Below are 21133 nucleotides of genomic sequence, written 5' to 3'. Positions count from 1 at the left end.
TGGGAAGAAAGAGAACAATGGCCCAAGCTTCACCTGGCAGATCCCTAAGTGATTAATTTCATACCTCTGCCGGCATGAATAGAACTGGTATGTGCACTATATAGGAAGGATTAAGTATCTATTACAATCTTTTAAGTGTTTGCTCACCTCTGTCAAAAGGATTGATAATGGTAGTTTGCTGATAAACACAACAGACTGCTGCAACTAATCAATCTCTAGGGAGGAATGCTTATAATTTACCATCCTGCTCAATCAGAGTGTTGGTCAACGGTATTCTTGACTTCAAACAATCCTCCTGACTCAGGTAAACTTTTATATAAACTTATTGCTAGAGTAAGAATTATTGTTGGTGATGTTATCGAATAAAGGCTTAACACACTTGAACCAAATTCCTACCTCTCCTATTTTAATGGAGGTGCAAAGCTTTTGAGCGGAGAGAGGAATTTGACACGTATATATTAAGCATTCTTACAACAACATCGCTGCTAGTAATTTCTACCCTATTATTTAGCCATGGTTCAGTGGGTAGCACCCTCACCTGTTGAGTCAGAAGGTTGTGGGTTCAAGTCCCACTCCAGGGACTTGAGCACAAAATCTAAGCTTGACACTCCAGTGCAGTACTGAGGGAGTGCTGCACTGTCGGAGGTACCATCTTTCAGATGAGACGTCTGCCCACTCAGGTGTATGCAAAAGATCCCAGGGGTTTATTTCAAAGAAGAGCAGGTTAGTTCTCCCCGATGTCCTGAATAATATTTATCCCTCAACCAAATCACTGAAGCAGAATGGAAAGGATTTTGTGTTAGAAATAACGGTGAGGCTATCAGCGCTCACCGTTATTAAGGAGTAAATCGGACAGCAAGTTCTGGCATCCGTACATGCGGAGTTAAACGCGGAAATCAGGAAGTTGCTGTCAAAGTTTCTCTGCTCCCCACAAGCTTCACTATAACAGTATCTCACCGAGAGACTCAGCATTCAATATATGAAGGGTGTGAAGTTGCAGTACTTACCCACTAAACACACCAGAAAAAGTTAGGGCTTGTCCAGTGTAAGTGAGTTTTTAACGGCATGATAATTCTTAATTACTGCCAAGTAACCTCACTGGCACGGAAAATTAACTTTTAAAAGAGTGGAGTCTCATTCCTTCAGATTTTAATTATTGTTGGAGATTTTTTTTAATGAAAAAGTTCAAATAATTTTTTTTTTCGCTTTTTCTTTCTGTTTCTTTTATCTCCCTCTCCTAATCCCATCTTTCTTTCCCTCTCTTTATTTTGTTTTCTATACATGATTTGGTATTGAATTAAATATTCTAACTTACACTTCCTGGTTTAGATTCTGCATGGCTCAGTAAAGATTCTTCAATTAGATTGGTTAAGGAGACACAGGGCTGGATTTTACTTACCAAGATGAGTTGGGGGCAGGACTGCTGCCTTCCGGGTTCTAGTCCTGCCCCCAGCGACGTCTGATGAACAGACACTATTTTGCCCTGATTGGCCTTGTTAAGCCCGCCCTGAGGGCTTGCCGGCCAATTAAGGGAAAGCCAATGTCAGATGACATCAGTTGATGACGCTTCATCTGCCGGTTTTCTTAAAGGCATATGCACCACACTTGCTTGACAGATGAATTGTCAGTGTTTGACAGCATTGAGGTGCTGTCAAACACTGACAGTCACTGTACACAGGTGAGCCCTTGCCCCCAGGCTCTCCAATTACTCTCTCCTTAGGATAAAACAGATGGCAGCTGTGGCTGAGATTGCAGAAGCCATCTGTCACTTCTCCCAGTGAAATGAGGCTACACAAACACTTCACAGCTTGTCACCTGCAGAAACATCTAACCACATTAAAAATTACTTCCACAATATTTCCTTACCTCAATACTAACCATTGTCCCATTGCATCCTTCACACCACTTCTGCAGCTGTCATCCAAACACCAACATAACAACAGACCCACAGCACGCCTCACTTACCCTGGCGGGGTTCCCCGACGTCGGGAAGCCCGCAGTAGCAGTTGAAAATTTGGGACAAGCCTCTTAACTGCCTGTTAATAGGCAGTTATATGGCTATAATCCTCTTCCCATCGCTAGGAGTCAGGTCCCTGCGCAAATCGGGGACTCGACTCCCAGGAAGATTGGTTGGAGGCGGGTTGGGGGCGGGTTTGGGACCTGCTCCCATTCTTTTTGACTTTCTCAGCAGTCCTGCCTCCAAACCCGCCTCATCGGGGCTGGTAAAATCCAGCCCCCAGTGTTGCTTACTCTATTCACACAGGTCCCAGATCCCCTCTAGAGGGCACCATGCTGTTTTGACTCTCTAATTACTGCAAATTGCAGTGCAAAAGCCCAGAGAAAGCCTGTGGGCAAGTTTAAGTGTAATAAACGGCGAGTGCCGTTCATTCGACGTTGCCCGCAAAATGCGAGTCATTATCTGGTCATTATCACATTGCTGTTTGTGGGAGCTTGCTGTGTGCAAATTGGCTGCTGAGTTTCCTACATTATAGCAGTGACTACACTTCAAAAGTATTCATTGGCTGTAAAGCGCTTTGGAACATCATGAAAGACGCTATAGAAATGCAAGTCTTTCTTTTTTTCCTTTTCACTTACAAAAATAGTGTGCACAGCCCTATAGAATAATCTCCCAACAAAGAGAGAAAATAAACAATAGGGTTTGCAAAAAATATTTTTTCTAACTATAGCTCTGGCCACCACTATCTTACCAAGAAATCCATTCCAAGTGTTGCTCACTCTATGTGAAGAAATTCCTGACATCAGCTGTAAAATTTGACCTTTGCCAATTTGAACTTTACTCCATTGTCCTACTGTCACGTTTAATTTGAGGTTATGTTTCGTGTATAGGTTTTCCATAATATTTACTATCTTAGATATTTCTATGAAGACTCCTCTCTGTTAGCACCTTTCACGTTTGAAAAAACAAGTTTTGCCAGTTATAGGAATGCTCAAGTCCAAAAAAAGATATAGTTCTTCCTTTAGGTTTATGGCAGCTGAATAAGTCAAATCCCATTTCATTGCTTGAGATTTTAGGAATGTTATGTGTGCTGCAGGTTGCACTCTATGATTTTATTTTTCTGTAAAAATCACAAATCAGTTATCTGACTGATACCTCAGTATTCTGATGCTCAGGATCAGTCTCATGGCTCCTATCCATTTTTAAGGCTTGAACGTCTCCCGGTGACCAAAACTGGACAAAGTATTCAATCCAGTTTCAGTATAGCATCCTCTAACACACACTCAACTGATTTGGTGATGTAGGTCTGGAAATTAGTCTCTGTGGTGTTATGAAAATGCTTCACTCATCCGTATCAAATTCCTTTGCTCACTTTGCACCCACATTGGTAATTAGTAATTGCAATAACCTTAACCATATGCTTTATCTGTTTTGCTCGAGTCTTTTTTCTGAGCCTTGGAAATAAATGGGGACAATTTTTACTTTAGGTGCACAGCAGGCGGTAGCGGGAGCAGTCTGTCCTCCGCCTGCCTGTTGCTACCGCTGCGAGGCCTGAGCCATTTTGAGACCCGGGCCTCACTTACATGCAACCAGCAAACAGTGAGCTGCAGGTACCAAACCATCATTCCGAGGCAGCTCACCAGTTGGGGAGAGCAGGAAATCAGCCAGCTCCCAAACTCCTTTGTTCTGCATTTACGATATTTTTCCCATGTTCCCAGTTTACTGTTTAAGCTGTGAATTTTCCACATGCATTGTAATATCACAGCACAGTGCCATGTTCCTGATGGGACTGACATGATGTTTGAGTAATTCATAAATAAAGGTGTGAAGTGGATTGAAACAAAACTAGTTTGGACATGAGTCTAGCTTCGGATCGGACATGGCCCTGTGGGTAGCGGAGCGGGCCCAGGGGCCGTGTAGCCTGATCCTGCTCCTATTTCGTGTGTCTAATTCTGTTAGATTCAGGAGATGGTGCTGTGATAGTAGATTGGCGGTTAGGATCAGATCAGCCATGATCTTATTGAATGGCGGAGCAGGCTCGAGGGGCCGATTGGCCTACTCCTGCTCCTATTTCTTATGTTCCTATGTTCTTATGTTCAAATTTTAAAAACTGATTTCTGTAATTATAGCCCATAACATTTTTGAAAATTGATTTTTGTATTGTTTTCTTATCTGTAGGGTATTTCCTACACTGTTATTTTTGATTATTTTATGGAATGAAATGGAAAAATAGTATAATATTTTGCATCTATTTCAATCTCCTTTGTAATACTAGAAAGTGCTGTAATGTGATCAGTTCACAGAATGTACAAGTGTAGATAAACAACAAACCAGCAGTGGAATTTAGCAGCTGTAGAATTTATGATGTGTAATTTTATGTTGCAGACAACTGTAATTTCATTCCTTGCTCACAGACAATGCAAAAGGTTGTACTATGAAAGCTGCTTTTGAGAAACCCCTTGGACTGGAAGAAGCTAACCTTCTGTCCTTTTTAACTGATGCATTAGCCACCAGAAGCCTAAGGAACATTTAATTTCAGTTGGCAATTTTATAATTATGTGGGTTGACAAGACAATACCGTGTTCATAATATGCGGGCAACATGTTGCGGGCATGGAGCTGGCTTGTCATATCTAAGGTAGTGAAATGTCACCAATCAAGTTGAGTTTCCTGAAAACAGTCTCTCATCTTTGTGGAAAAATTGCCCCAGATACCAAAGTGAAATTTTTGATACTTACTTTAGTTGCCACTGCTCATTATTGTACATTAGCTCTGATGCTATTTGATTTTCTTTGTTGTAATGCTGCACCTAGTTCAGTTTAGCAGTATATAATATTAATTAATGGCACATTTCACCATTAATGTTGGCAGGTTATTGTATTGTCTGTGCTATTTTTTTGTCAGCCAGGTAGCTAACTCATAAGAAAACCTTTCACAATGATTAAGACTATCCAAGCCAAACTGCGGAGAAATCCATGTAAGTAGTTTCCATGGATGCCTGTTATGGAGCGCATACTCTCTTCCTTTAATGACACACATATTCCTTCTCTCAATGGCTTGGGTTCTGCTGTGAGTGGCAAAGGAATGGCTTTCGCCGTTCACCTCACATACAGTTGCCCACAGACTTTTAGCGGGCTTGTCAGCAGAGATTTATACTCTTCTGTGTCTGTTTGAATTCGGCAACCTCTACAGGGGGATTTGTGCCATTTGCGAGTAGGAAAAGCAGCAGGGAAGCTGTTCAACCAATCACATTGAAGAATCCTCACATGGCAAAGCAGGAAGTAAAAACCATGAAATATAACTTACATTTAAATCATTGTACAGGAAGCAAAATAAAGATTGGGTCATATACATGGGATTAAGAGAAAGACATAAAAGAGCAAAACACAAAAACTACATACAAAAATGTTTTTATGTTTTTTTAAATCTGCAACATTCATTTTCTTCTGAGGGAATGAGAGTCCACACTGGTAAAACTAATTTTTCAGGGTCAGAGAGGTTGTCCAGCTGTAATTATGACTTACTACGCTATTAAAAACTCAGTTACTCCTGATTGAACAAGGCTTATGTTTTTCATCGGTCTTTAGTGCAATAACAGTGGGTAATTAGCCTAAGTTCACACCTTAACAGTGATCTCTGTGCAGATTCCATCAGCAAAGACTGCAACAGCGCAGCCTGTGGAGGAGCAGAGTATCACTGACAGCAACTTCCTGATTTCCATGCTTAACTGCACATGTGCGAACGCCAGAAGTTGCTGTCACTTTTACCAAGTAATAACAATGAGCACTGCTGGCCTCGCCGCTATTAGTACAGCAAAATCCACACCCTTGTGTTTTTCATAATTTTAAAAAACTGGAAAGCATTTCACAAATTAAGAGTGGTTTGTGTGGCAAAATGGTTTTGGGGTAAACTTGCAGTTGTCGTATGTGCTGCTTAAAATAACTTTCATTTTCAAGAGAAAAATCACCAGCAGATTTTAAAACAGTGGAAATATAATTAAACTAGTTTGATTTCATTTCCTGTTTCCTACTGTTTTGGTGGGATTTGTAAAATAAAATGTGTAATGTTAGATAATTTATCAGCCATGGTCTTTTGGGAATTCATGAGTTTCAGGCAAATAACACTATAGCTTATAAAAATATGTGATCTTCTAACCATTTCTTTTACATTTGACTGAGACCATACATCAAACAGAGAATATAAAATTAAAACAGTTATGTCTACAACAATGGCCTGTTAAAAATCCTTACTCTTGGAATATTATACCTAATTATATTGTCTAAATTTAAAGTTTATATGGTGGTGGAATGCTGATAGATTTAAAAATATTGGCCCAGATTTTGCTGCCCACAAGGATCTCGCGATCTCTGTGGCATCAATTTCACCTCTCCTGACATTCATTTGAATCTGACACTAAGTCTAGAGGATCTCCAACATTCAGCAACAGTGATATCATCAAGCTGATTAAGCAGTCAATCACGTTGAAAAGTTCTCACAGACAGCAAACCAGGAAGTAAAATGCACTGATTTTCCTTCACTTTTTAATCATTTTACAGAGAGCAAAATAAAGATTGGGACATACACATGGGATTAAGGTAGAAGCTGAAATATCATAAACAAACTTTGAAAAAAAAAATTCTAAAAAATCATGGAATTTTATCATAATGGAAAAATTTGACACTCCAAATTATAAAATTAGTTTTTCAGGGCCAGAACAGTTGCTCGGCAATAATTATGACTCAGTATGTTATTAAAAACCCAGTTACACCTCATTTTCGGGAGGTTTTAAGAGCGATATTCCAGCATAAAAGCTTAAGTTCTCATCAGTTCAGTGATTTCAATTGATTGCTGGCTGTGGGGAGTTGAACAGCACGCCCTGTAGAGAAGCACGGAATGACAGACAGCAACTTCTGGATTTCCACGTTTAACTGCACATGTGCGTACTGCAGAAGTTGCTGTCAGATTCACAGTTGTAATGATGGCAAACGCTAACAGTTTCGCCATTATTACAACTGCAAATTTCAGATCATTATTCATTGGATGTGGGCGAACCTGCATTAATTGCCCATCTCTCATTGCACTGAGAAAGTGGTGGTAGGCCTTCTCCTTGGATTGCTGAAGTCCTTGTAGTGGTGGTGCTCCCGCAATGGTGTTAGGGAATTCTACAACACTGACGCAGCGATGATGAAAGAACAGCAATACATGTCCAAGTCAGGATGGTGTGTGACTAGGAAGGGAGTATGGAGGAGATGGTGTTCCCACGATAATGTTTTTCTTGTACTTCTTGGTGGTAGAGGTCACAAGAGAGGCTGTTGAAGTAACTTTGGTGAGTTGCTCAAGTGCATCCTGTACATCGTACACACTGTAGTCACAATGTGCCGATGGTGGATATTGAATTCAGTGGCAGGGGCATCAATTAAGCAAACTACTGTGGCCTAGATGAAATTGAGCTTCTTGAGCATTGTTGCAGCTGCACCCATCCAGGCAAGTGGTGAATATTCCATCACATTCCTGCCATAATTCTTGCAGAAGGTGGATAGGCTTTGAGCAATCAGGAGGTGAGCCTCTCATTGGACTCCGACAATCGCAACTACCTTCCTTTGTGTCAAGTTTAACTCCAGCCACTGGTGAATTTTCCCTTTGGACCCCAATAACCTCAGTTTTTCTAGGGCTCCCTGGTGCCGTACGCAGTCGAATGTTGACTTGATATCAGTGCCACTCCCGCCTTTCCTGTGGCATTCAGCTCTTGTATTCATGTTTGGATCAAGGCTATGATGAGGTCTGGAGCCAAGTGGTTCTGGTGGAACTTGAACTGAGCCTCAGTGATTTGTTGTTGCTGATGGTGTTATTGATGACTCCTTTCATCACTTTACTGATGATTGGGAGGAGGCTGATAGAGCAGTAATTGGCTGGGTTAGATTTATCCTGTGTTTTGTGGATAAGACAGGCATGGATAATCTTCCACATTGTAAGGTAGATGCCAGCGTCATAGCTTGACTAGGGGAACAGCTAGCTCTGGGTCACAGGCCTTCAGCACTACAAATAGGTCTATAACCTTTGCTGTGTCCAGTGCACTCAGCTGCTTCTTAATTTCGCATGGAGTGAACCAAATTGAATGTTATCTATGATATTGGGCACCTCCCGAGGAGGCCGTGTAGTGCCATCCAATCAACACTTTTGGCTGAAGACACTTGCAAACACTTCAGCCTTGTCTCTTGCACTTGTGTTCTGGGATCCACTATAGTTGAGGATGGGAATGTTCATGGAGCCCCCACCTCCTGTTCGTTGCCGGGTTGTTTGCCACCATTTTCAACTGGATGTGGTAGGGTCTACAGAGCTTTGTTCTGATCAATTGATTATGCGACCACTTAGCTCTGTGTATAGCCTGTACGGTGGTCACTTCTGTTGTGGACAGACATGTCTGCAACGGGTAGATTGGTGAGGATGAGGACAATTAGGTTACTTCTTGGTGTTGTTCCTCTCACCATGTGATGCTTGCCCTGTTTAGTAGCTATGAGCTGCACGGATCAAGCAGCTCGGTCAGTGCTGGTTACCACCGACCCACTATTGGTAGTGAACGTTAAAGTCCCCCACCAAGACCACAATCTGCGTCCTTGCTTCCCTGAGAGCTTCCTCCATGATCAAGTACTGATGGAGAAGTACTGATTCATCAGATGAGGTATAGGGTGGCAGGTGATGATCAGCAGGAGGTTTCCTTGGCCTGATGACCTGAAGCCTTTAGACTTCATGGTATTCAGAGTCATGTGAAGGACTCCTAGAGGTACAACACCTGACTGTACATTATTGTTCCCCCACCTCTGGTGGTTCTATACTGCTGGTGGGATAGGACATACTGAGGGATGATGATGGAGGTCTCTGGGATGTTAGCTGATGGATATGATTCTAATAAGTTAATGGTTACAGTACATATCCTAAAAGTCGACTATGCTAACAGTCATTTAATTAGGTGAATAATTATAGTGTTAAGATTGAATTTTGCAGTTTGTTTAGAGAATAGTTACCGATAATGATAAAATCGTAATATTGATTGTATTGTTTTCTTTCAGTGTTTCCTTTTGTTCAAAAAAGATTATGTTAATTGTCAATTAGTTCACTTTTTTCCCCTAGATGATCATTCTCGAGTACGACTTCAACTACTAGATGGAGATCCCCACTCAGATTATATAAATGCCAACTACATCGACGTAAGCCATGTTCAATCATTTATTGTGCAGAGTAGTACTAATGTGTAAATCAAAATAAAGCAGAGCCCCAAAATGCCTTACATGTCCTTATGCAAAACTGTACAATCTCAGTGGGGGGAGAAGAGTTGAGGATTTCAGCCAGTTACCTCAGATCTCCACCCCTTGCTGCCGAGTATCCAGACTGCGCTGCCAATGGGGAGCTTCGACTACCAGAGGTACATATCAGAAATTTGGCCTGTGCTTTTCCAGCCATCTTTTAGGTGTCAGCAGCACGGACTCGTAAAATTTGGCCTTACTTGGAATTAATGGAAATACTTGTAGGTCGCTGCTCATTACTTTACAACAAGTGCTATCGGTGAAGTTCCCCACAGACAGTTTGGAATCTTAACCCCATTTTCTTTGAAGTGGCTTGTCTGAAGGGCAATTCTATTACTGAAATAAAAATAATTAATTATTTTGCATGAGTGTGATTTAGGTTTTGACTGCTGCTCTCTGTTTTCTTTTGATGGTTTTGACTAAGGGATACTCTACACCCCTTTCTATTTGAACAATTACTAAAATGCATAAGTGTTAGTTTGTGCTTGAAGTTCTGTGTAGCTGCATTACACAATGGATTTTATGAATTTGCCCTCCCAATGCAAAGCTTCACTCAATGGGAATGCACATCAGGAATTTGTGCAATTTCTTAGTGAGCCCCATACAGTTTTGTATCAATCCCCAAATTTCTTGTATGAACTTCCATTGCATAAAGCTCTGTGCTGGGAATGTGGAATTAATCAAATCTGCCCTTACATCTAAACTGGAGTTCGTGGGAAAAATGTTTTGTTCTCTTGCTGTGTATTTGATTTCCTCTTTGTTTTTCAGGGTTACCATAGGCCACGTCACTACATAGCTACCCAAGGTGAGGACAGACAAGAACAAATCCTTATGCACTGCGGCACTTTGTATGTTAATCTTAATGTTTCATGCTTCACTTTATTTGTAAATATTCAAAAGAATTGTCTTCCAAATAAAGTTAGAAAGATCTGATGGTCATTTGAAGTGTTTCTGTTTTAGTGCAACAGAAAATTAAGTGGGTGGAATGTTAGAGAGAAGCACAGTGTCACTTTATAGATACATTTTCTTGGAAAGGATGGCTACTTGGTGGCAGTTCATGAGGCATTTATGAGCAGAACTGGACCTCAGTTGCTGCAGGTATCTAATAGGATTTTGTAAGATGGATTTATAACTGATACACTGAGACAGGCTTGTGTTTCAGTACTAATGAAAAAGGAGCAACGCCATGATGAATTGTGGCAGTTATCGTTCCATTTCCATATTCAACACTGACTACAAATTTTGGAAATTTTCTAGCAATAGGACAGAACCGTCTTACCTGGACCAAGGTGTGCTTACGTTAGATGTACTGGCCTCCAACCACATGTGCAAGCTTAATTGCTAGCAGACGAAAATGAGATCTCTGCATTACAGTTCCTGTTCATGTGGAAAGGTTATTTGATCAGATAGAGTAAAGGGCCTTTTATGTATTGTTTGGGTTTGACACCTATATGTTTATAAAGTGAATGTAGTTCTTCTTTGACTTGGGCGCTGCTACTGTCATTACCATTGGCTGATTTCCTTTTAAAGGTGGAATGTCATTCCCATAGTCCCTTATTTATTTCTAGTGCTACCTAAGAGTAGCCAGCAGAAACCAAGCACCCAGAGCCTATTGGGCAAGTGTATGAACAAATATTTTCCTGCTACTAAAATCCCCCTTTGCTGAAGAATGAAACTCCTTCCCTAAACCTCTTCAACTCCCCTTCCAATTTAACTTGTTTCACCTGGCATTAACGGGATGGTAACTGCCTTAAAATGGGGTCAGTATCCATACCTCCTCGTTAACCCCAACGATGCAGTCAGCGCCATTCTGAGAGGGGCCTACCACTGGGCAGCCAAAGTGCCAGCCTGCCTGTTTCAGGCGGTAGGGCTACTACAATTCCTAGGACCCCATTTGCTATTTTAGGCTGGAAATGGTCGGAGCGTGCCCCGTGCGGGCTCCAATCATTTCCACGGGTGATAAAGCCGAAGAGGTCCAGGCAACGTGAGTGTGAGATTATTTTCGTAGAGCCCAGAGCAGCAGAAGTGTTCCTCTGGTGCCCATAAAAATAATCTGGGCCCCCGCTGCCCCGGGACCCCCTTTTCTGCGATCTTGACTCCCCTCCTCCCCTCCCATCCCCGCACTTATCTTGGTGGCAGCCAAGGCTGCCCAATGTAAATGGAACTGGTGCCTCAAAATTGCGGCCGTCCGTTCATTGTGGTTATGGATGACCGGCCAGAGAGCTCCATGGGTTGGTCACCCAAAAATCAAAATTGACCACTGTCTTTAAAAGCCTCCTCAAAACTGTTTTCAACCATACTTTCAGTCAGTTCTTCTCCTGCTATCACTTGGTCCATTACAAAGTGCCCTAAGATGTTTTAATACAATTACAAATGTCTTGGAGATGCAAATTATTTAATTTCTCCATTTGCTGAACTATATTGGTCATTTTTGAAGATCTGGCAGAACGCAGAGTTAACTGAGAAAGCCAGGGGTTGTCTTATCATTTTTTTTTGGAATAAGATCATGTGGTATTTAAATCTTCACCAGAAGATCTGATATATTTTAACGTGGAAGTAGCTTCTGACAAAGCACCATCAATCTTTCCCATTACCTAAATAGATTTCTACAATTTAGACTGATGGACCAGTTTTCTTCTATCCATACAGAAAATGTGCTTTAAAAATGAATGATCCTCAACAGCTAAATGATTTATAATCTGTAATACCTCTGAGATTTTCTGAAGTATTTTAATTGAATTCACAGTCTCCTTTTGACCTTCACTTGGACAAAGGGAAGGGCAAGCAAGACACAAGATGAAAGTTGGCTTCTGTCTGTCTTGTCCACAGTTATACTTATCTTGTTTTTCCATTCCACCACATAGTCTGTGGAGCATTCAGAGCTGTCCAAAATCAATGTTGTACTTGCTGCAAAAATATTCAAGTCACAGCCTAACTTTGTGACAATTCTTTTATTGGGATATCTAAATTTGCACGAATAACAACACGTTTGTGTGCACCTTTAGAATACCCTGCCCTTGTTAGAGCAAGTACTCTATTCAGTGGCAATATTGAAGGATCTTTTGTTGTAGCTTTAGCCTACGGGAGCTGAGAAAGAAAACTGGAAATGTCACTTAACTCCTTTTAGAGGAGAATGTTAATTAGTCGAATTACTCAGTAGTTTTCTAAATTATTTCCTAACTATACCTGCAACGCTGAGGCTGGAATTCAATGTCAGTAAGTGTGAGGTGATGCATTTTCATAAAAAAATAAACAGCAGTAATTCTACTTTTGAGTTGAAGTAGGCTTGGTACTGTGAAAGAGCAGAAGCATTTGAGTAACAGGTTCACAGGAGTTTAAAGGCAGCACCCAGGTTGATAAGGATATAAAGCAAAAAGCTAATGGGATTCTATGTTTTATCACAAATGGGACAGAATATAAAAGCCACGAGGTAATGATGAGTCTTTATAAAACTTTAATAAGACCTCAGTCAGAGTCCTGTGTGCAATATTGGGCTCCATACTATAAGAAGGATATTAAACTTTAGTGAGGGTACAATGCAGATTTACTGAGATGCTGCTTGGTATGAGGAAATAGAAATATGAAGAAAGACTTGAAAAATTGGGGCTTTTTTTTGTTAGAACATTTCAGATTACGGAGTGATATAGAAATGTTTAAAATTACAAAAGGATGAGACAGATCAGATAGAAGCAGAGGGCTGGATTTTAATTCCTGCGACGCGTTTGAGTTGGGTTGCGTGGTGGGCGGGTTCCAGAGCCGCTTCCGGTGGGATCAGCTGTTGATGTCCGATTTTAATTAAATCAGCTTGTTGAGTTCATTAGGGCGCGCTGGCCGGTCCAAGGACTGCGATCGGGTCGGCTGGCCGCCTCTGATGATGTCATCATAGCAGCTGGTTTTAAAGCTCCCATTCAGCCTAAGCCTTTCGCTTCTGCAGTCTGATAGTCTGTGATTTTGCTACAACCACAATGAGTTCTTCCAGAGGCAAGGCAGCCCCACGCTTTGATGATGAGTCCCTCCATGCTTTGGTCGATGCTGTAAGAAGGCACAGGGAGATTCTCTTCCCCCTGGGTGGCTAGTGGAAGCCTCCTCAGCAGACCAAGGCATTGCTGAGGAGGTCAGAGCAAGGTCCATTTGTTCACGTTCCTGGGTCCAGTGCAGGAAACGGTTTAATGATCTTGTGCGAACATCAAAAGTGAGTATCCCATCACACTTACCTTCAATCTGCTTCCCTTCTCTTCTCATCACCAGCACTCTGCGTTGTCAGCCTGCTCCTCCACATACCACCTTACTGTTACTTCCCTTGCACCCTTTCCTAGCCATCTCTGTCTCTGCACTGAATCACTTCAGCATCCTGCCTTTGCACCCCTTAGACTCGCTCTCACTGTCATGCAGTGACAACAACTAACAACGCACAGGGAGCTACCTTCCTCTTGGCACCTTACCCCATCTTCGTCTCCCTCAAATCTTCTATGGTAGGGATTAATCACACTCACTCCATCACTGTGGCTGAAACACCGCTTGTGTCCCTCCTTGCAGGAAAAGATAGCCCACAATAAGAGGGAGAGAGCAATGACTGGAAGAGGTACACCAACCCTAGCAACCTTGACAAGTGCTGAGGAGGATGCACACAAAATTGTTGGAGGTAGCGAGGATCTGGAAGTGGGTGATGGAGAGACGGGCACACTAGAGGAAGTTGGTGACATAATAGAGTTTCATCCCTCTCATTGACATTTAGTGATTGACTGCAATGGCATATGATGTTCATAGAGAATCGCGTTGGATCATCTGCACAAAAGGATGTGTGTGCTACATCAATATCAGATATCTAAATCATGCCTTTACTCTCCCACAGGACCATTGAGCGCCCTCCTCCCCACGTTCCAGGATGAAGACCCGGACATCTCCTCAGAGGAACCTGAAGCCTCTGAGGGAGCAGTGTCACCAGGACTCAGTGCACCCAGCACCAGTGCAGCAGCGCACACCTCGGTGGGGCCCTCGCGAGTTAGAGTAGTGTTGCCACCTGGTCTATCACAGCACACAAGTGAGCATCAGCAGATGTTGGAGATAGCGACAGCATTGGAGAGTCCTCGGCGGAGGTCACAGGACTGTCCTAGCTCTGCTGAGCTGCATGCAGATGCTGTGCCTCTGGGGCCACCCAGAAAAAGAGCGGTTCGGGAAATACAGGAACAAGTGCAGGAGTCTCTGGAAGGGTTTGCCTCCAGCGTTAGTGCGAGTGTGGATAGAATGGAGGAGTCCATCTGTAACATCAGCACTGCCGTGGAGGCAATGGCGCATGAACGCACCTCCATGAATAGGATGACAACCTCCATGGAAAGGATGGCTACCGCCATGGAGGAAATAAGTCGCTAGAGTCAGGAAAACATGGGAGTAGATTTTCCTTAAGCTGTCGGGAAGGAGGCGGGACTTCAACTTTCGGGTTTTAGTCCCGCCTACATTGACGTCCGGCCAGTCCACGTGATTTTCCCTTGATTGACCTTGTTGAGCCCACCCAGCGGGCTCAGCAGGCCAATTAAGGGCCACCCGGCAACAGGTGACGTCACAGACTGAAATTTCATCTGTCAAGAGTTCTTGACAGATGAAATATCAGTGTTTCACAGCTGTTTGAAGCTGTCAAACACTGACAGTCTGACTTCTAACCTGAGTCCTTCTACACAGACTCAGTTAGAAGTCTCACCGGCAATGAAAGCTGAAGGCTATCACTTTTGACAGATCGCAGCCATTTTGCTTTCAGTGCCGGCTGAGTGATGGACTCCCAAAACCTAGAGGAAGAAAGGCTGTAAAGGTAAGTACAGGTAATTTAAACTTCTTTAATCACTTTAGACACACCAAACACACTTACCTTTGCACTTATGCACCCATCACTCACCTGAACACCGACATCGCGACCCCTCCAAGTCCTTCAACTCGACGGCCCGACTGCTCTAACCTGGCGTGGTTTGGAGCCATTGGGAATCCCACACGACGCCCCTCAAAATAGGGATTAGGCTAAAAACTGCCTGTTAACTACCTGTTAACAGGTAGTTAATTGGCACTAATCCCTTCCCGCCTCGGGTCGGCGGGTCCCAGTGCGGGGCGGGTACCCGCCTCCTCTAAAACTTACGTGGAGGCGGGTTTTGGGCGGGATGGTGTCGGGACCTCCGAATTTGGGATTTCCCCCCCCCCCCACACGCCTGAAACCCCCCCCCCCCCCCCCGCCTGACGGCTCGAGGAAAATCTACCCCATGGTGACTGTTCAAAATAGATTTGTCATCTCTGGAGGAGAGATGGGCAGCTATTGAGCAGAGAGACCAGAGCTTCATGGACGTCCTTGTGATGAGGACTGCCAGTGCAGATACGGGTCCTCATGGCCTCCCTGATGTGCAGCAAGGTGCTCTCCAGCCACCTGCCGGCACTGAGGTGCAGCTGACCTATGAGAAGAATATTGTTGGCAGGCCACAACGAAGTGTGGGCTCCTCGCCAAGCGCTCACACGACCATGCCACTGCGGAGCCCTCGGTCAGAGACCCACTTTGCAGAGCCAACTGAGATAGCCAGTTCAGCCGCAGGAAGAGCAGACTGTTGAAGAGCCCTCCGAGGCTCCCGAACCCAGAAGACACCCGCCAAAGGCGTGTTAGCAGGCACAGCATCCTAGTCTGCAAGGTGCCTCTACATCTGCTGAAGCCATAGGGGTAGCACTACGTAGAAGCACGTGTAAGAGAAAGATTAAGCACATAGAGTCACAAGGGGACTCATGTGGGTGTTTTGTCTATTTTTTCTGACTGTTCCTGGTTTGTGATCCTTTTGTCATGTGGTAAAGAAAAATTATGGCAAACAGTTGATCGTGTGGCCTATGCATTCTGGGAAATGGCAAATGCGCATGCTGATGGTGAAAGTGATAGGAAATAACTGGGTATAGCAGAGATGATGTTTGATGTTGGACAAATGTCGCTTACAATTACAGAGCCATATGGTAGCCACCTATGGTTGAAGGTAAGCTTATGCGAATGTGGCATGGCAGTGTGCATACCCTGTTTGATGGGCAGCAGTGACCTGGAGAGATGCTGCATTGGTCACAGCAGGGTCCGAGGAAGATCTGCGTTGAGCCACGTGGCTGCTGCTCCTCCGATTATGAGGACCAGGATGAGAGGACATAAATTTTTCCCATCCCCTTGCTATAGATTTCATTTGAGGGAACAAGCTTGCAAGCACACAGTCGAAGTAGCCTGAAATTATCCATTCAGGTCACACTGCAGATGGGTGTCAGCTTGAACAGTCACAAGGTCAGTAGATGTGCAAAATCTTATCCCAAATCTACAACAGCAAAGTTGTTGCATTTGGATGTCAGCCATGTTTCAGGGGCACTTTTAAAGCGCTCCACCAAGAATACAAATCATGTCCTCCAGCAACTCGTCTCCTTGAACCTGGCCTGTTTCTGACAAGATGGGAAACAGGAGCCAGAAGCACGAAAATGGGAGGCCACCATCAAAATACGATTAGCAAGGCAGTTAACAGGCTCTTAACTGCCTTAACTACCTTCCCCACCAGTTCCAGTTCGGTCAGTTTGGGAGCGACTGAACAGACACTCACGAAATTTGGGTGGGGACGGGATGGGTAGGTGGATGAAGGAAAAGGAGTTGAAAGGACATGGGAACAGGACGGCTAAATGTGATTAGAAGAACTATTTGCTCACATGGAGGGTAAATGCCAATATTGGACTGTTTGAGTCAAATGGACAGTTTCCATTTTGTAACTTCTTGAAACTGGTATTTCTATGGTCTCCCGCTGGAAAAGTTGAGCAGGAGTCCGGCCATAGCATCTAAAGTACAATCACAAGTATTCTTGTCAAATATAATGCCTAGCCTTCACTTTCTGTTGCACCCAACTCCCATTCTATTTATTCAATGCTGGTCTCCCACTCCACTGCATCCAATGCACTATGACAGCATGAATAGAAGGGTACTCTACAGTGAGTCTCAATCTGAATCCTCCTCCATCGAGACAGGAGTAAGACAAGGATGCGTCATTGCACCTATGCTTTATGCTATTTTCCTTGCGGCTTTTTTACCTTGAGCTTCTGTCCCTCTATCCTGTGGTGTAGAAATCAAGTACCAACTAGATGGAAAGCTTTTCAATCTAAGTAGTTTATGGGCAAAGATGAAAGTTCTCACCACCATCGTCATCAATCTTCAGTATTCTGATGACAGTACAATTGGGGCTCATTCTGCCAGCAATGTTCAAACAAACCTAGATAGCTTTTTTGAAGCCTACAATCTATTTGGATTCTCTATTAATGGTTCGAAAACTAAAGTGCTTTATCAATCTCCACTTGGTCCTCCAGCTTCTCCCACATCAATAACCATCAATGGGAGAATGTTTGTTGACTATTTTGCACTTTATCCAGTGCCCCATCTCTCACTGCACTTACATAGAATATACCGCACAGAAACAGGCCATTTGGCCCAACTAGTCTGTGCTGATGTTTATCCTCCCAATCAATCTGCCTCATCTCAGCCTTTCAGCATATCGTTCTAGTCCCTTTTCTCTCATGTTTCCTTTTGAAAGCATCTAAGCTATTTGCCTCAATCACTTCCTGTAGTAGCGAATTCCACATTCTAATCACTCTCAGAGTAAAGAAATTTCTTCTTATTTCACTCTTGGATTTATTAGTAACTATCTTGTATTTATGGCCCTAGTTTTGGATTCTCCCACAGGTGGAAACATTCTCTCCACATCTACCCTGACCAGCCCATTCATAATTTTAAAGACCTTTATCAGGTCACCTTTAAGTCTTCTCTTTTCAGAAGAAAAAGCCCCAACTTGTTTAATCTTTTCTGATAGCTATAATTTCTAATTTCTGGTACCATCCTTGTAAATCTTTTTTGCACTTTCTCCAGTGCTTCTATGTCCTTCTTACAGTACTCTAAGTGCAGCCTGACCAGGGGCCTATACAAGTTTAACATAACTTCACTACTTTTGAAATCTATACCCCTAGAAATAAATCCCAGTTCTTTCTTAGCATTTTAAATTGCTTTGCTGACCCATGATGCTGGTTTTAATGATTTGTTCATCCGTATCCCTAGATGTCTTTGCTCTTCTACCCCATTCAGTTTCTTATTTTCTAAGGTGTAGGTGATGTTTCTATTTTTCCTACCAAAATGCATCACCTCACATCCATCTATGTTAAAGTTAATTTGCCACTTAACTGCTCAGTCTGCAAGTTTTCTAATGTCTTTGTCCATCTCTCACTACACTTTATCCAGTGCCCTAATTCTCACTCCACTGTATCCAATGGCCTCTTTCCCATTCCACTTTATCCAGGGGCCTGTTGTCTGCTCCACATTATGTAATGCCAATTTCTCACTCCACTTTACCATATCCCAGTCCTAAGCTCCCGCTCAACTTTATCCAACATTGGTCTTCTGCACTATCCTCTCAAAAGCCTTCTCTCCCTCCACAACTTCCAATGCCCTGTCTACCACTGCATTTTATTTACTGGCCGTCTCCTGTTCCATCTTATCCTGTGCCAGTCTCATGAGCCTCTTTATCCAATGTTATTTTCTTTGTCTGAAAGCAGAGGGATCATCTTCTAAAGCAGTTACATCATAAGAAAGTGTATACGGTAACATAGTTAGATTCACAACGCACCTCTTTCTGTTGTTCCAAAACTATGTGCCTGACCACTACCTCAGAAGAGTGTGATATTTCCCATTTCCCACATGGTTTCTCTGAGATTGCCACCTCAGTGTCTAATTAAGGACAGTGTTGTGCTCTTGGCTGATGCCACAGCCACTGGGAACTGGTCATCAGTCTGGGCTAGATTCAAACTTATGACCCAAAGATGAAAGACTAGCACATGCTAATAAATGTGATACTTTTTCTCCTTTTCCCTGTGTTCCATAGCCTCTCAGGGCACACTCTGGCTGAGAGAACAGTATTGATCAAGAATATCTCTGTATCCTCCAACGATGCTAGGGCAGCAGCTTTCTGTAATGACAGCAATGAATCGGGTAGGGAAGAGGATATTTGGCTATAATAGTACAACATTCAGCGGTGCCATTATTTTGCGAAGCACTTACATTGTGCTCAAAAGAAAAATCATTAAATCGCACATTTCATGAAATATGCCTTGAATTTAGAGGAATATTGTGTCATTTAGAGAAATAAAACAATACAGCGGGTGTTGCTCTGATGCAGTGAGATTTCTTCATACGCTGCAAATAGCCCTAAAGCGCACTGAAAATTGTTGTTAATGTACAGTGCCTATACCATTTACCACATAATTCTGTGTTCTGAGAGGTACATAGGCACTCAGCAAACAGTTGCTTTACGTACCCTCAGCCGAATCTTAGTATTATAATTCTCCATCGAAATCAGTACTCTGAAGCAATATTATGAACCGCCACATTGTTAACAGTGTGAAAGATAATCAGTATTAATGGATATGTTAAATCTACAACTGCATCGCTGATAGGATTAAGAGAATATATATATATATAATGTAATTTGGAGATGCTGTGGCAGCTTTGATTAATTAGTCAATGTAGCTTTTTCACAAATCATTTCAATCCAGGCACTTTTCAGAATCTAGTCACTTAATACAATGATATTTTGAACCTATGTGGCATAATTTGATTTATTATATATGTGTGTTTGATAATATTGTCTGTAAACTGTGCACCAATATCTTCAAACGGTGTAGCTGGAAATGTCACTGAGCTTGAAGGTACACTTGTCACTGTAATATCCAAACCCTTTTTGATTTTTTGGGTTTTTTGCATTTCAAAAATAAAATGACAAAACTAACCAAAACATTTTAATCAATCAACAGAAACAGTCAGTAATATAATCATATTTCACTTGCGATAGGGAACATGGGGGAGGAATCCATTATAGCCCAGGAGTGGAACTTTGGAAAAGTATGAGATTTAGCGCCAGGCGCTAATGAATCTCACTGCACGCAAAATTCAGTGTCATCGCTCAAAGAAAGGATGGGAGCGATAAATCAAGCACTAACGGCCTAGCTCAGTGGTGTTACACTCAAAGCACTGACCAATATCAGGTGCAGTCTAATCGCAAGTCATCATTGCCACAGGCTCTTCCCAGTTCTTAAAGGGGAGGTTCATTCATGCTGCAGAACCTCATTCTCAGCATTGCTGCCTGTGAACCTGTGTCAGCAAGCAGGAGCAGGCCAAGTCCAAGGAGCCGGATGACTCAACCAGCTGTACTCATGGCAGATCCACACCTTGGGAGAGAACCCGCAGATTTTTGGACCAAGAATTGGAGGAGTTGGTGTCCGCTGTGGAGAGACGGAGGATAGTGCTCAACCTGACAAGTGGCAAGTCTTCCGTGCCATGTGGAGGGAGGTTGCTCAGCAGGTCTCGGGCAGCACTGTGGTCCCCAGGACCCATACACAGTGCAGGAAGAAATTTAACAACTTCACTCGGGTGGTCAGTGTAATGTATGTACCTTTAAGGGGAGAACTACTTTTTATAGCTCCTGTATACTGTAGTACCGGCAGTGACCACACCTGTATATAAACCCTGAGTAGGGAACTGTACAGTTAGTTTTAGAGTAACCCTCATTCAGTAAACACCTGTTGATTGTTCCTTGTAGTCTCTTGTCTAATTATTGAAGGACACAACATCAAGATACACGGATCTAACATTGGCGACGAGAAGATTCAAACCTACCTGCAACTCTGCATCACCTCCCAGGGATTCGCTCCTGGAGAACAGAGGAAGAAGGCCGAGTCCAGAAGCACGGGCGTCGACCACGGGAAACCCCCCAGTCTTCCAGCGGAGATTTCAGCATCGCAGGGGAGGCTGTCGAGAGCCGGGCTTGGTTCTCCAGTCACGGTGGTCCAGCGAAACGGGCTGG

At 43.0% G+C, this 21133-nt stretch overlaps 1 protein-coding gene across 8 annotated transcripts in view; it reads left to right on the top strand.

Moving 5' to 3' along the window:
- ptprt (protein tyrosine phosphatase receptor type T) overlaps window positions 1-21133 on the top strand; it is a 1756894-nt gene that overhangs the window by 1632212 nt on the left and 103549 nt on the right. For all 8 annotated transcript variants that reach the window (XM_086005548.1, XM_086005547.1, XM_086005549.1 and 5 more), the window contains 2 exons: window positions 9085-9161; window positions 10026-10062. In XM_086005548.1, the coding sequence (XP_085861674.1) occupies window positions 9085-9161; window positions 10026-10062 (114 nt within the window). The remainder of the gene's footprint in view (window positions 1-9084; window positions 9162-10025; window positions 10063-21133) is intronic.

The sequence above is a fragment of the Somniosus microcephalus genome, chromosome 13, assembly GCF_052327205.1.
Source record: "Somniosus microcephalus isolate GS21.2 chromosome 13, FLI_Smic_1.0, whole genome shotgun sequence".
Classification (NCBI taxonomy): domain Eukaryota; kingdom Metazoa; phylum Chordata; class Chondrichthyes; order Squaliformes; family Somniosidae; genus Somniosus; species Somniosus microcephalus.
This window is presented reverse-complemented; position numbering and strand designations above follow the sequence as displayed.